Source organism: Staurois parvus, unplaced genomic scaffold, assembly GCF_062004578.1.
Source record: "Staurois parvus isolate SC_StPar_1 unplaced genomic scaffold, SC_StPar_1.0 ptg000401l, whole genome shotgun sequence".
NCBI classification, from domain to species: Eukaryota; Metazoa; Chordata; class Amphibia; order Anura; family Ranidae; genus Staurois; species Staurois parvus.
The window spans coordinates 5,273,417-5,288,520 of record NW_028318197.1 but is presented as its reverse complement, the minus strand read 5'-3'; the positions used below and the strand labels follow the sequence as shown (position 1 = coordinate 5,288,520).

The 15,104-nt window shown below is 41.0% G+C and overlaps 1 protein-coding gene across 3 annotated transcripts in view; it reads right to left on the bottom strand.

Annotated features, from left to right (window-relative positions):
* Nucleotides 1–15,104, bottom strand: part of KIZ (kizuna centrosomal protein) — a 257,345-nt gene that overhangs the window by 160,083 nt on the left and 82,158 nt on the right. For all 3 annotated transcript variants that reach the window (XM_089686530.1, XM_089686531.1, XM_089686533.1), the window contains 2 exons: nt 14,580–14,714; nt 1,540–1,671 (listed from right to left, as the gene is read on the bottom strand). In XM_089686530.1, the coding sequence (XP_089542656.1) occupies nt 1,540–1,671; nt 14,580–14,714 (267 nt within the window). The remainder of the gene's footprint in view (nt 1–1,539; nt 1,672–14,579; nt 14,715–15,104) is intronic.

Genomic DNA, 15,104 nt, shown 5'->3' with positions numbered 1-15,104 from the left:
AAGGTGTCCTCCAGTTCTTTTTGAGTAATTGGTTTTGTAGAAACACATAACGATTTATCAGGATGTAGACAATACAGATTGTGATAAAAATTCTGGAACAGCCTAGCTATCTTAGATGAATAAAAGACAGGTTGCCCATCCAGAGACATCAGTTTACGAATATGACACATCTTCCTTTTTTTCAGGGAACTAGCCAACATCTTCCCAGATTTACTACCATGTTCGGAGAATCTATGGGCCCAGTATCTCATTCTTTTCTTGACCCGTTGATCTACGAGATATGACAATCTATCATGTAATTCTTTATGACGACCTTCCAATTCCAATGTTTGAAAATGTTTAGGGGGGGGTGTGTCACTTCCCTCCAATCAACTCTCAGAGATCTCCTCACTCAGCTCTGCAGAGTGTAACTTCAGCTCCTCACCTGCAGATAGACAGGTATACCATACGTAGGGGGAATTGTTTCATTTCAGTGTATCATCTGAGACATTCTCTTAACTGGGTATATGTAAGGGTTTACAACCACTTTAACATCTAGGCAATAGATTGCTGGAAGATCTAAATTATCACTTTACTCAAAGGATATTAAAAATTATTATTGTAGGTTTTGTGTGTGCGTATTTAGTAAAAAAAAGAGTTTCAACTCATCTAATGTGCTGAGGGTAAACACTTAGGAAATTTGTTATTGATTGCTATTGGTACACTTCTTTATACTTTCCAAGCAGTAATGCCTTAATGGATGTGATGTAGTTCTTATTAAATTCTTACCCACACTTCAGTAGCTTTTATGAATCAGACCTACTTAGGTCAAAACTTATGCCTAGTACACACAATGAGAAAATCAGATGAAAAAATGCATTTGGAGCAGTTGTCCAATAATTTATTCGTTAGTACACAGCTTTTGGGAGCTGATCACGCTATTTCATGTTGTCTGAAGGGACAAGCACACATTTTTCTTGTAAGAGAACAGAACGAACACTTTTCGTGTAATTATAGCATTCATATGAAAAAAATTGCGTGACCAAGACCACGTATGCTCAGAAACAAAATAATAAATTACAATACATTGCATCACTTCCGAACTTGTATTCTGTCTTACCAGAATTTTCCTAACTTTAGTAACCTTCTCATTTTCAATATGAGACTAGCATGCAAAAAAAAAAAAAAAGGATGATCATTTGTCTAATATTCTCATCGTTTGTACTAGGCATTAATGTTCCCAATTTTTTTTTTATATACTTTTGCCGATCTGTTTTTAAATGTGTGAATTAAAAGTTTTAAGCCATCCAGATGGATGCTGATCCATCTTCTTTTGGACTTATGTTTGTGGTGTGGAAGGTTCATGGACTGTGCACTACATTGGAGAGTTGATGGATCCCAAGCAAAGGGGTCAGCTGATCCTTTAAAAATATTTTTCTACAAAGTGTAATACACTACAACAGTTCTTTTTGCTATGACAATCATAACACCCAATGATATAGGAACAGATGTACAGAATGAAACACACAAAGCTGATAATTTCTAAGGAGAATCACATACCTCTCATTATTTGCATCCTGCTTGTGTACATGATCAGATCTTCTACCACCTTCTGTCTGGAGATGCTGGACAACAAGTGCACAACATGCTTCAAGGTCTTCTTTTTTCAAAGGCTTCGTGTAATTACAAAGACTAAAAGATAAAAAGTACACACTGCATTATTAAAAGCACATAACAATGAGAGCTGTAATAAGCTATAAAAAAATGACAAATAGGCCAGAAAAACTTTATATGTCAAACATTCTCTTGCACTCTTTCCAAAACTGTATCAGGGGTTTATGTGTAGACGGTAAAGTGGTATGATGGACCCCACATTCAAAGTAGTGATTTACCAAACATTTTCCAGCTGGATTAATTATTCACTTGGCTGTATACAGTATATATACGCAATCTAATTACAAAACCTCTGGAATCAAATAGACAACTTCTAACTGTACTCTAGGTGTAAACTGTACTTACCTTCTCTGTAGATCCTTATGATCAACACCTACAGTATATTAGTTTTAAAACTGTACTTTTTTTTATTAAGTTTGCAATCCTCTAACCAGAACAGGTGACTGCTCAAATTGTACTCTTGCTGAATGGTGGCACACTTGTTCCCTTTGTATGTAATCACCAACTTCAGACCTCACTTTAACTCTTGTGATACTTTTCCACGCAAAAGCTAACTAGGGGTAGGAGCATGACAACTACCAGTGTGCGAAAGGGTTTACCTGCAACTATAACACAAGGTTACCTTTTCTGCACTAAACACAGGTTACTTCAAGAATTCTAATTGATTTTTATTATCTTGGCAAGAGCACCAGCTCTGCTAGTGGGGAACAGAGATTAATATCTGACCTCCTACCTCCTTAAAGGTTAACATGTAGCCCAATCTCCTCCAGTGCCAGCAGAAATGGGATTAAAATACAGCTTTATGCTCCCTCCAGAATAAATGCTTGACTAATTGACCTGCACCTCCCTACTGGTTGAAAAATAGGATTTTTGTACTCGCCATCAAATCCTTTTCTTGGAGTCCATTGAGGGGACACAGCATGATAGTAATAAACCTAGTGTTGCACTGCTGCCTATGGTAAAAATGGACCCTAAGCACCTAGAAAACGAAAGGCCTTCCTTCTTTAACCTCCCTAGCGGTCTGATTATTTCAGATTTTTGGTGCTGAAAGCAGTACCATTATTTTGCATGGAAATATGTAGTTTTTTTTATTGTAGGCTGTAATTTTTAGGAATAACTCACTGAAATCTGTCCGAACAAGAGTCTAGTAAACATCCCGGGTATGATAAAATTTGAAACACGAAATCATAAATTATAATTTAATAATCATAAAAAATAATAATATTATAATAATACATTTAATTCAATAATATAATCAAACCAAAAACACTGAAATTTGAATTCGAGCGCCAAGTTCGCACATTGCTGAGCAAAGTTGCAAAATCTTTTTCAATGTCTGATGATGAATTTCCCCACGAATCATTATCACTCAATTCTGCAAGTGGTTCTGATTTACTATCGCTGTTCTCTAGCTGATGTATACCCGCTTTTGACCTAAAGGGACACTTTTTGGACGCCATGGACTTTTCTCAGTTTCCAGGCAGAAAGAACAGACAAAATGCAGGCAGGGCACAGGACAAAGCACTAGGGACAAAATGTATGTGAAATGGGTTGAAACAGCAATGTTTTGCTATGTAAAATTTGTTTGGTAAAAAATTACTTTTTTAAATTTTCAAATTTCCCGCCGGCGGCGGTGGCGCTGCCCGTACGTCCCGACGTCACAGGGACCGGAACACAGAAGCCGGATGCCGGCATCGGCCAGAGGAGATGGCCGGGGACGCTGCAGGGGACACATCGAGGGAGCGAAGGACAAGGTAAGCTCTGCAGGGACTCCCTATGCAGCGCCGCATGGTAAGCCTGAGTGTAGCTCGGGGTTACCGCTTTTGGTACTGACATTTTACCCCGAGCTACACTCGGGAATACCGCTAGGGAGGTTAAGGATATAAACCCTCCCTCTTGGCACCTGCTCCGTTATAGCTAGCAGTTCAAAGAGAGAGTAACAACATATAAGGGGAAGAAGCTGTGCCCTTCAATTAACTTAGAGAAAACAATTTGATGGCAAGTCCACTGAGGAACACAACTTGATAATAGGAAATCTTGGGCCATCCAATAGCAGTCAAAACTGAGGGGCAGACACACCCAAATAAAACAGACAACCAGCCCAACAAGAAAGGATCAAAACAAAAAAGTAACCAAGGGAATTAAATAGCCACTTGTAGAACATTATGGCCCCTTTCATACGGGTATCATCCGTTCAGTCACATTTGTTCAAAGAAAAAAAATTATTCAGTTTACATCAGTTTTTAGTTCAGTTTATGTCAGTTTGTGTCAGTCTACTTCTGTTTTCACTTCCGTTTATTTCAGTTCAGGTTACATCTTTTTATTCAGTTCATGAAGCCCCAAAATGGGTAGGGGCACTTTTGACATACGCCAACAGTTAAACGGTTGTTCACAACCAGGACTGGAAAGAATAGGCAGCCCAGCCCTGCTCAGACCAGGGAAATCCAACAGTAAAGAAAAACATGAAATATGAAAAACATGAAACAGAGAGGGTGCACACACCAGAACCAAAATTTGGTCCCCAGAACCACCTAACACACTTCAGGGACCTAATCCTCTTCTTCAGAGCTGAAGCCTAGCTCTGAAGAAGGGGTTTAGGTCCCAGAAACACATCAGCTGGTTCTACCAATTTGTCTCTAATTGGAGGTGGAGAGCGGTCCCTATTGTGTGCTTTATTCAATATATGCTTTTACATCCATTCCATTCAGTTTCTGGGTGTAGGATCTGGACGTACCCTTGTCCATTTAAAAAAATGGACCAGAACAGACACAGATGTAAATGGAGGGTAAACGGATGATCATCCGTTCATATCCATTGGTCTATACAAATACACTGCTGTCTGTTTTTCATCAACAGATGGATGAAAAACGGACAGCTGGTCCACCAGTGTGAAAGGGGCCTTTAACTAGCAAGTGTGTGCATAAGGACTTAGCTTTGCAACCTGTGACACTGGGGCCTGGTGATGAAACAAGAAACACTCACTATTCTAGCAAAGTGGGATTATTAGAAAAAAAAAAAAGACACTTCTCTTGCAACTCATAGGCCTGCAAGATAACCTGAGAAACCCACTTTGAAATAATGGATCAGGAAGTCGGAGAACCTCTTAGGACCTTCTGGAAAAACAAACAGCCTACCTAAAAGAAACATTGGCCATAAAAGGTAGAGGTCTTCACCACATCCAGGCAATGAAGACAGCAATTTACCTGGAATAAACTGGTGTCAGACACAGTGAGCAACACAATATCCTCAAGTTGAAAAGCAGAAACTACTTTTGGTAAAAAAAAGAGGTAGAAAAACTTCAAGCCAAAGTCATACCTAAAGAGAAAAGAGACAAGGCAGACACTTAACCCTTTATGGTATGAAGGGCAAGTTTTGTTCTACCCGCAAATGAAGATAAAACACAGTACACGGAGAAGGCATCTGGGAAAATAGATTTAATAAACCTTACAAGAAATACATTTACAAACTGAACAGAGTCTGAATTGCTGATTCTAAAATGACTGATTGTCACTCTCAAAACCTGGGATTCAACAGCCAGGCCATCAAAGCCCCCCAAACGATACACAGGATAGAAGATTGGTCCTTGAGATTAGATCTGGCTGACCTGGTAGAGGCAATGGAGCATAAGCTAACAGATGAATGGGGTCAGTATACCACAGTTTCCAAAGCTTTGAGAATGACTTGAATGCCCTTAGCCTTGATCCTATGAAGCAGATTAGGTAATAGCTGTAGCGAGTTGAAAATATTGATGGTTCAGTCCCAGTTCCTGTAAACAATTGTGTTTAGCTTCTTGTTGAAGCTAACATGCCCACATCCAACAATCCCCAACACACATATACAGTATGTCCCGGAACATCTACTGTTGAAGAGACCCTTCCCTCGGGTACAGACGTTGTATGGTGATAAAATCTGCCAGCCAGTTTTCCGTCCGAGGAAAGTACACTGTGTAGATCTCTGAAACTTTAAACTCCATCCCAGATAGGATACAGTGTCCCTTCCTCAACACCGGAACACTCTTCATGAAGTTTGAGCTAAGCCACTGTTGTGTCTTTGTCTAATGAATTTAGGCCAGATGACCAGTCAGGAGGGTCCAGTTCATTGGAAGAACAACAACTCTGTAAAGAGAGAGCCCAGAACTCTGCCCCAATACTGGTATCTGACATGACAATCTTCCATTGTAAAGGAAGGGAAAAAAAAGTTCATGCTGACAACACTGGGAGCAAAAGCGATCATGATAGGATGTAACTGAATCACCTTATCGAGAAACAGACTGGATTTGTCCCACACCATGAGCATTGTTCTTGAGTGGAATTGAGCAAACAGGTCCACTACAATTGTAGACAGCCCAGCACTGCGATGAAGCTCTGCATGGAGTACTGATTCTAGGACTGAAGTTGCGAAACCTGACCCCGCAAATTTGTTAACTTCTCTCAAAGCATGAAGACCTTGGCTTAAAAGATACAGTTGTGCTCAAAAGTTTGCATACCCTGGCAGAAATTGTGAAATATTGGCATTGATATTGAAAATATGACTGATCATGCCAAAAAATGCTCTTTTATTGAAGAATGATGATCATATGAGCCATTTATTATCAAATAGTTGTTTGGCTCCTTTTTAAATCATAATAACAGAAATCACCCAAATGGCTCAAAAGTTTACATACCCTGGAATGTTTGACCTTGGTACAGACACACAAAGTGACACACACGGGGTTAAAATGCCAATTAGAGGTTAATGTCCCACGTGTGGCTTTTTAAATTGTAATTAGTGTCAGCGTATAAATAGTCAATGAGTTTGTTAACTCTTACGTGGAAAAACTGACTAGGCTAGATACTGAGCAATGGGGATTAGAAAAGAACTGTCAAAAGTCCTGCGTAACAAAGTAATTGAACTTTATAAAGATGGAAAATGAGATAAAAAAATGTCCAAAGCCTTGAATATGCCAGTCATCACTTCCATTAAGTAGAAAATTCAGGGACCTCTTTATACCAAGCCAAGTACAGGTACACCAAGAAAGATTTCAGCCACAACTGCCAGAAGAATTGTTTGGGGTACAAAGGGAAACCCATAGGTAACCACAAGAAAAATACAGGCTGCTCTGGAAAAAGACAGTGTGGTTGTTTTGAAGGAGCACAATATGATGACACTTGAACAAAATTGAGCTGCAAGCTCGAGGTGCCAGAAAGAAGCCTTTACTGCATCAATGGCACAAAAAGGCCTGGTTAGGCATGTCAAGATATTGTCAGGCATATTGTAACCGGGCTTTGTTATGACATTGGTGCAGTAAAAGCTTCTTTCTGGTACCTTGACCAAACAGCTCATTTTTGTTCAAGTATCACGTATTGTACTCCTTAAAAACAACCACGCCGTCTTTTTCCAGAGCAGCCTGTATTTCTTTTGAGGTTGCCTGTGGGTTTTTCTTTGAATCCCGGACAATTCTTCTGTCAGTTATGGCTGCAATCTTTCTTGGTTTATGGCTTGGAATCAAGAGATCCCTGAACTTTCCACTTCTTAAGGTGACTTAACAGTACTGATTGGCATATTCAAGGCATTGGACATCTTTTTATGTCCTTTTCCATCTTTATAAAGTTCCATTACCTTGTTACGCAGAACTTTGACAGTTCTTTTCGGATCTCCATGGCTCAGTATCCAGCCTAGTCAGTGCTTCCACGTAAGAGCTAACAAACTCATTGACTATTTATAAATTGACACTAATTTCAATTTAAAAAGCCACACATGTAGGACATTAACATCTAATTGGCATTTTAACACTGGTGTGTCACCTTGTGTGTCTGTACCAAGCCAAACAATCCAGGGTGTGTAAACTTTTGATCACAGCCATTTGGGTGATTTCTGTTATTATTATGATTTAAAAAGGAGCCAAACAACTGGTTGATAATAAATGGCTTCATATGATCATCATCCTTCAATAAAAGAGCTTTTTTTGACATGATCAGTCATATTTTCAATATCGATGCCAACATTTCACAATTTCTGCCAGGGTATGCAAATCTTTGAGCACAACTGTATCCAAGTGAAAGAACAAGCACCCAAGCATTGTGATAGAATTAAAGATGACTTCTTGATGTTTAGAATTTACAGTATTTGAAGCCCTTCAAAGTCTACAGTGTGATTGACATATTGAATTTCAAGGCAAAGGAGGTCAGTTCTCGCAGCAACAGACAGTCCAAATCTCTGATGAATGTAATATCTCTGAAATGAAAAGGGGCAAGAACTGGTGCAAGGGACTTTGCAATACTCTCTGAGGGTCCGGATAAGGTAAAAGGGAAAAGCCACAAACTGATAATAGTTGTCTCCCAGAAAGAAGTAATCACTGATGACCTGGAAATCTAGGAATGTGTAAATGCTAGTGATATACTTAGGGAGGATGTGGTATGGCACTGCAGTGCTGATGCTATAGAAAAAAAAAAAAATTGTTGACCCAGGGTGCCAGATATGCCAATGGTAAAAACACAAAAACTTATATGTCCCTTGATGGATCCAAGACATCTCTGTGATGAATGGAAACAATCAGTGGACAAAGATTCCATCCAAAACTTTTGCAGACATATGAAGACATTGAAAGTGTTTACATCCAAAACAGGACTAAAGCCTACTTTGGGTTTTGGATTTGTACACAGGTTTGAATAAAAACCTTTAAACTGCCAGTTGCGTGAAAGGACATGATGGACCCCCAAGTCAACAAGCAATGTTGCGGAGACACAAGAAAATGCGAAGGGAAGAACCATGGCAGAGGACAGAGGTAAAATTCTATTTTGTAACTTTTTGGTACTACCCCCCGCACCATAGACTATGTGAACATTTCAAAACTCTGCGAAAACTCACTGAAGTTCCCCACCTCTCAAAGGAAATGGTGAGAGGGCTTTCATATAATTTACAGTATCCATTGGTTTTCCAAGCATGCTTTAACCTCCCGAGCCTGAGGAGGAGGAAGAGGGCTTGTGGGTCTGGGATCTGAAAACATAACTTAGAGGAACATTTTGATGCAGGATAGCTTTGTGTGGGGGCCATATTTACCCCTCATCATGTTTAAAACTATTATATACAATGAAGAACTGAAAAGACAGTCTTCCAAGAAGGGTAGGTGCAACAAGGTCTTCTTACATGATTGTTTGCTGACAAGTAGTTAAGACAGAGGATCCTGTGTTATGGTCTGAAGAAAAGGGTTACCTCACACATAACCTGGCTAGCATCCTGCATCATGTTACCCAGTAAGTATAGCACAACAATAATTTGTTTAACGTAACCTAATAGGTGTACTGTCTACACCAGCAGCAGCTAAATCTTTGCTTACTGAGTCAGCCTAAGTGTCAGAAATTAGCTCAAAGGCTAGCATGGATGGAAGTTCAGAGCCACCAAGGAATAAATGAAGCAAGAAATTGTAAGTAGGTTCGTTAAAGGAAGAAGCATCTTCTACAGGGACAGTCAACGTTTTGTTAAAGGGATACACGGCCTGTCGTCTTGGTGACATCTCCTCAAACCATTAAGTACCTGCTTAGGGGCAAGGAACTGTTTGTCCAGGTGTTTCAAATTTGTGAAAAAAAAAACCACTTTGTTGGTGTGTTTAGGTCTATAATAATCAAGCCAAGACACAGTGTTAAGTAAAGGAACAGAAGAATGTTCCAGAATTAGGGTCAGCCACAAGATGGATAAAATAAGACATATAAACCTTACCTCACATAGCATAAGAGTAATGAAGCCCCTGAGGATGTAAAGGGAGCAGAACGGCGAGAAGTGACAGACAGCACAGGTGGACCCAACTGGTATTTGTGAGATACGCAGAAAGCATAATACTGTCCTATGCCAAATTTGACCTTCCACATAGTACAAATTAGGTCCTACTTAGACTGGTTGTCCGTAGTTGAAGGGGAATTACCCTCTTTTTAGCATATATGAAGCTAACAATCAGTTAAGGTAAGCAGTACCAGGAGGAATATCATGGCTATAAAATGTGACCACTGCCACTGCCGGTGGAGAGCTAGAAGCACAGATACTGTGTCTGTTGCCCAATGCTGAGTCCTTGAATAGAGACTGTGTGAGGTGCTAGTGAATATCTAATTTATTGTAGTTCCCAAGGACACAAACAGAAAGCATCATTACTAGCAGATTACTGGCTACCTCTTTGCATGACACCCTGTGAGAGTGGGGAAAAGCCCACACCTTGCCAGAGGTTCAGGAATGATGCCTTCTAGGTGACACACTCAGCCCATGACCTCAATATAGAGCTTCCCTTGAACTCAACTCTATAAATGAACAAACAACATGCTGGGCATGACAACCTAATGGGGGAAAAAAAGACAGTCTGCTTTGCACAAAGAACATGATGGGAATGCCAACTCACTGTTAGTGCACACCCCAAATTCAATAGTACTTTGGGATTTTTTTATGATGGTTTCCATACAAACCAGTTGCTAGGGTAAACCAAAAAAACAAAAACAAAATCACACATCACCCAGTAAATCTGAGAGTTAGCAAAAACAACTTTAGTAAATTTCAGATTGTCAAAAACAAAAACTTATATCAAGGAACAGGGGCAAGTCTAGGACAAAAGGATAAAGCCTAAATCCCCTTCCTAAAGAGTCCGTGAAATATCAGTATAAACTGTATCAAGAATACTGCACACAGGGAAAATAAGTGGAACATTTCCTCAGCACAGCGTAAAGCCTGCCAGAAACTCACAATGACTCAATCTTCAGAGAAGGGATCAGGAGAAACTGCTACAGCTCCGGTCCATATCATTTGGAAAGGAATAACCAGATATACTGGCCTCACCTGAAAGAAGAGTCATGTGCTAACTGGAACACAGACTTGTTGTTCTCTCTGCGATGGTCCTACAGTGACAAGAGTATATTGGAGATTCCAACACTCGTTGGCTAGCTGGAGAGAACTCCAGAATTAGAAATGAAATATTCTTGTAGAGCTTCTCTGCCGATATTCCCTTTGTTAAACCCCTTAGCTAACTTCCTAGTACCAGATGGGGTTAAACAGCGCTCAGTCTCTAAGATCCTTTAGGGATGTCTGTACTCACAATGCCCAAGACCAAATGGATGCCTTCCTCCGTGATATCAGACCAGATCTTCAGTCAGTGTAGCAAAACCCGGGTCTCAGCAATTTAGGCCCTCAGGTAGCCCACCTGAGGTCTATGGCAGTAGCTGCCTGGGAGGGCAACATGCCTTCTCACAGGCTTGGGCAATCCTAGCCAGAAGAACCCGTGAGCTCAATGAATTTATACAGTTACCCAGCATGTCTTAGAGTCCATCTGGGTCCAGCTGGGGCGGTGTCAATATTCATACTGCCATCTTCAAAGCTCCACACCTATTATCCAGAAACATCTGTAGTCTCCTGGAACTGAGAAAGCTAGGCAGACTAGCAGCACCTGAGCACACAGAGCAGACCTTACTAGAAGATCACAGCTCACTTAGTATAGTGAGCCAACTATGCTCTTACCTAGCAATAATTACAGTCACTCTGCCTACAGAGTGACAACTAAATTTACCTATCAAAAAACATAACTAATCCTATCTATCTAATCCTAGCACCTACCTAGGAGGGTGCTACACTCTTTAAGTGGAAATGCCATTTTGGCCCTCTCACTGTGGTGCACTATGATGACATAGATTGTAATGGCTACACCCCTCATCACAAGTACCCTCACACAGGTTTGTTTCCATGAGGAAAAAAGAGAGGGTGTATGTAACAAGGCCTGCTAGTATTATATGGTCAAAATCTCATGTCTATTGGACAGGGCAGTCATATTTATATGTACACATTGTGCAACTGTTATAATAAGAACATGGAGGTAACACAATCAAAATGAATACTGTTAAGCAGAGCCAATTTCAATGAGGTATTGCTAAAACCTTATCCTGTACACAGTTTATTTGTACGGTTTTATTTTTTACCAAATCTGTTCTGGATTGTACATCACTTTTGTACTTTCTTCAATAAAATTTAAAATATTAAAGTCTAGTTTTAAAAAAACAAACATGTTATACTAACCTGCTCAGTTGTTTTACACAGAGAGGCCCCAATCCTCCTCATCTTGGGTCCCCCGCTGGCGCTCCTTGCCCCTCCCTCCTGCTGAGTACCCCCAGAGCAAGCACCCAAGCAAGCGTACTCCCAAGCTGCAACTATGCGTGTCCATTCACACACAGAGCTGTAGCTTGGCCCTGCCCCCTCCTTTTCCTGATTGGCTCACTGGCTATGATTGACAGCAGAGGGAGCCAATGGCGATTCTGCGCACGATCACAAAACGTAGATTCAGGTGCCAATATTTTCAATGGCTCCTAAAACGTACTGCAGTTTTGCCACGATTTTTACGTGGCAAATTGTATCGTGTGAAGCTTGTTACCTAAAAGAAGCTCCTGCTCCTTTTTGGGCAACAAGCTTCATGGGATTCAATATTCGTGGCAAAAACACACCGAGTTTTAGGTGCAAGTGAAAATAATGACACCTGAACCTGCAGTTTGCAATTGTAGTGACGTTTTGAGATTGCGGGCAGAATCGCAGTGATTCTGCCGCAAACCTAAAGTACCCAGATGTGAATAATTTTTTTTTCTTCTCTTAAAATACCCAGATGTGACTGGGGGGGGGGTGTTCTCATGGAGGCCACCACCTTATTTACTTGCTCAGCAGATGAGTTTCTATTGAGCGTTAAAAGAGCCCAACACTCCGCTTTCCGGACAAGCACCCAATCAGTTTTGGAGTCTTGCAGGACCCCTTCATCGGGCATGTCACATGCCCGATGAAGCGGTCCTGTGAGATTCTGAAACATTGCCTTGCTGTAACTATGTGATCGTTTATTAAAACTTTTGGACTCATATTGGTGCTCCTCCATGTGCTGGTGACATTCTCCCTTGCGGATTCTGTTCGGTTCCAGCCGATAGTAGTTGCAGCACCCACTTATACACACAGCCAGTTTTAACACAGTAACCTGTACATTTGGATTGTACACTTGTGACTGGGAGTGAGGACATCTGAGGGCAGTGCAGTACTGCCCATATCATAGCACCTGCACTACTGCCGCAGGGAAACTGGAGCATCCACTCACCTCTCTTGTATCCACCGCTGATCACTATAGGCTTGCAGTGAGAGACTGAGGGGGCTTCCCCTTCTATAGGGAGAGGTCAATGTAGTATCTCAGGAACTGGTGAGAGGGCTATTTGCCCATAGCCGATACTGCTAGCAGGAACTTAGCCAGGTCACTAAGTGTACTCAATCAAAGCCACATCCTATACCATACTTATTCCAAGCCTAAACTGCTTTTATACCAACCCTATTCGGCATAACACCGAACCTTTACTGCATCTGAACTACAGCTACCTTGCACCTGTGTCAAGACTGTACCATACCTATACTGAATGCATTTAAACTGGGACTGTCGTTAAATGCACCAATGCTCTGAAAAGGCCCCAACCAGGGGTGGACTGACAACTCATGGGGCCCCCGGGCAATAGGAAATCATGGGGCCCGTGTCCTCACTCACACTCAAACCACACCGAAAAAAGCCTATGAAAGGTACCAGGGGCATCTCATGGGGCCCCCTACTGACCCCGGGCCCTCGGGCAATGCCTAAATGGTCAGTCCACCCCTGGCCCCAACGATAGAGGTCAGAAGAACATCTCAAAAGGCTGCCCCGTGGTATCAATAATTTTGCAAGCCCTCTTTTGTGACCCTGCCCTCTCCGATAGCATCCTTCTTTTCTTTTGGACTGTGCATTCCCAGTCAGTCTACACTAGCATCATTGCCATAAATCCACTTTGGCAGTATAGTCCCAGCACTCGGTAGAATAAACTTTACTACTGCCCACTACTGCACTTGAGATGGCCTTGCTAATGTTTATGCTGAACTGGACCCCTAATGCCATCTTATGTCTAGTCCTTACTATTAATCACTTTGTCTGCTAAATTTATTTTATGCTTGCCTAGTTACCAACCATATTTGGTGACAATATATTAAGTTTGCCTTCACTCCCTGGTTTGGTGACTTAGGGTCTTTGATATAGCACTACTACTAGGTACTAAACATTACCTTCAGTGATTTCCTGTGATATTGTATGTTTGTACACTCAACCCGGTGTGTCAGAGGGGCTGAGGTTTTTTGGAAAAGGTTGAGGCAAACAACAGAGGACCCATTCTAATCAATTGTTACTACAGGAGTAGCACCATATAGGATTCTAAATGCTCAGCAGTCCTGGGTCTTCTTTGTCATATTTTTCTTTTCAAGATGTGCCAAATATTTTCAGTTGATGAAAAGTATGTACTGCAGTCAGGCCAGTTAATCACCCGCACTCTTCTACTATGAAGCCATGATGTTGTCATAGATGCAGTATGCGGTTCAGCATTGTTCTGCTGAAATATGCAAGTCCTTCCCTAAAAATGATATTGTCTGGATGGGAGCATATGCTACTCCAAACCATGGCTATAGTTTGCAGCATTGATAGTGCCTTTCCAGATGTGCAAGCTGCCCATTTTATAAGCACTAATGTATCCCCATACCATCATAGATGCGGACTTTTGAACTGAGAGCTGAAAACAAGATGAAAGGTCCCTCTCCTTTTTAGTTCAGCCCCCCAGTTACCAAAAAGAATGTCAAATTTCGATTCGTCTGGCCACAGAACAGTTTTCCACTTTGCAACAGACCATTTTAAATAAACTTTAGTCCAGAGAAGTCGGAGGCGTTTCTGGATCATGTTCAGATATGGCTTTTTCTTTTCATGATAAAGCCTTGACTTGCATTTTGGGACATAACGTGCACCAGTTCAAAGGAACAACCTGGACTGAATTAATAAAAAACAACAGCTTTGTAGATGACACCAAAGTGTTAATGTTAAACTGTGTGCTTTTCAATATTCTTAAGGAAAAAAAAGAAGACTTTTTTCACTGTAAGTTACAGAACAAATTTACCTTACAAGCTGATCCTTCTTGGTAGGGGTTAGGCTGGTAATATGGTATAGTTGCAAGTCTTTGGAGCCAATTTGAAGTATCATATCTTCTATTGATTGAAGCAAATGGATGAATCCATTGTCAGACAAGCTATTTCTAAAAGAAAAAATGAGATATAACACATCATTAGATCACATAAAAATGATCTGGTATAAAGAAAGACTTTCAGAGAAGTGGTTGTAAATGCTTAAATATACCCAGTGAAGTGACTAGCCTCAGGTGATACAAAGAGATGAAACAAATCCTCCAACATAAGTTGTAGCTGTTTATCTGCATACATCTCTCTTCTACAGCCATTCAAAGAACAGAGTTTAGAGAACATTTCTCAGCTCCAGAAGGCAGGGAAGATTTGATGTCACACACAGAGCAGAGGAGAGACTGGGTGTAATCTGAGTAAAGGGAACACACTCCCTGCTAAACAGTCTCATAGAGAAACATGTACAGCTGAGGCTGTCAATCACCTGCTGCATGCTTGGGGTGAAGGGG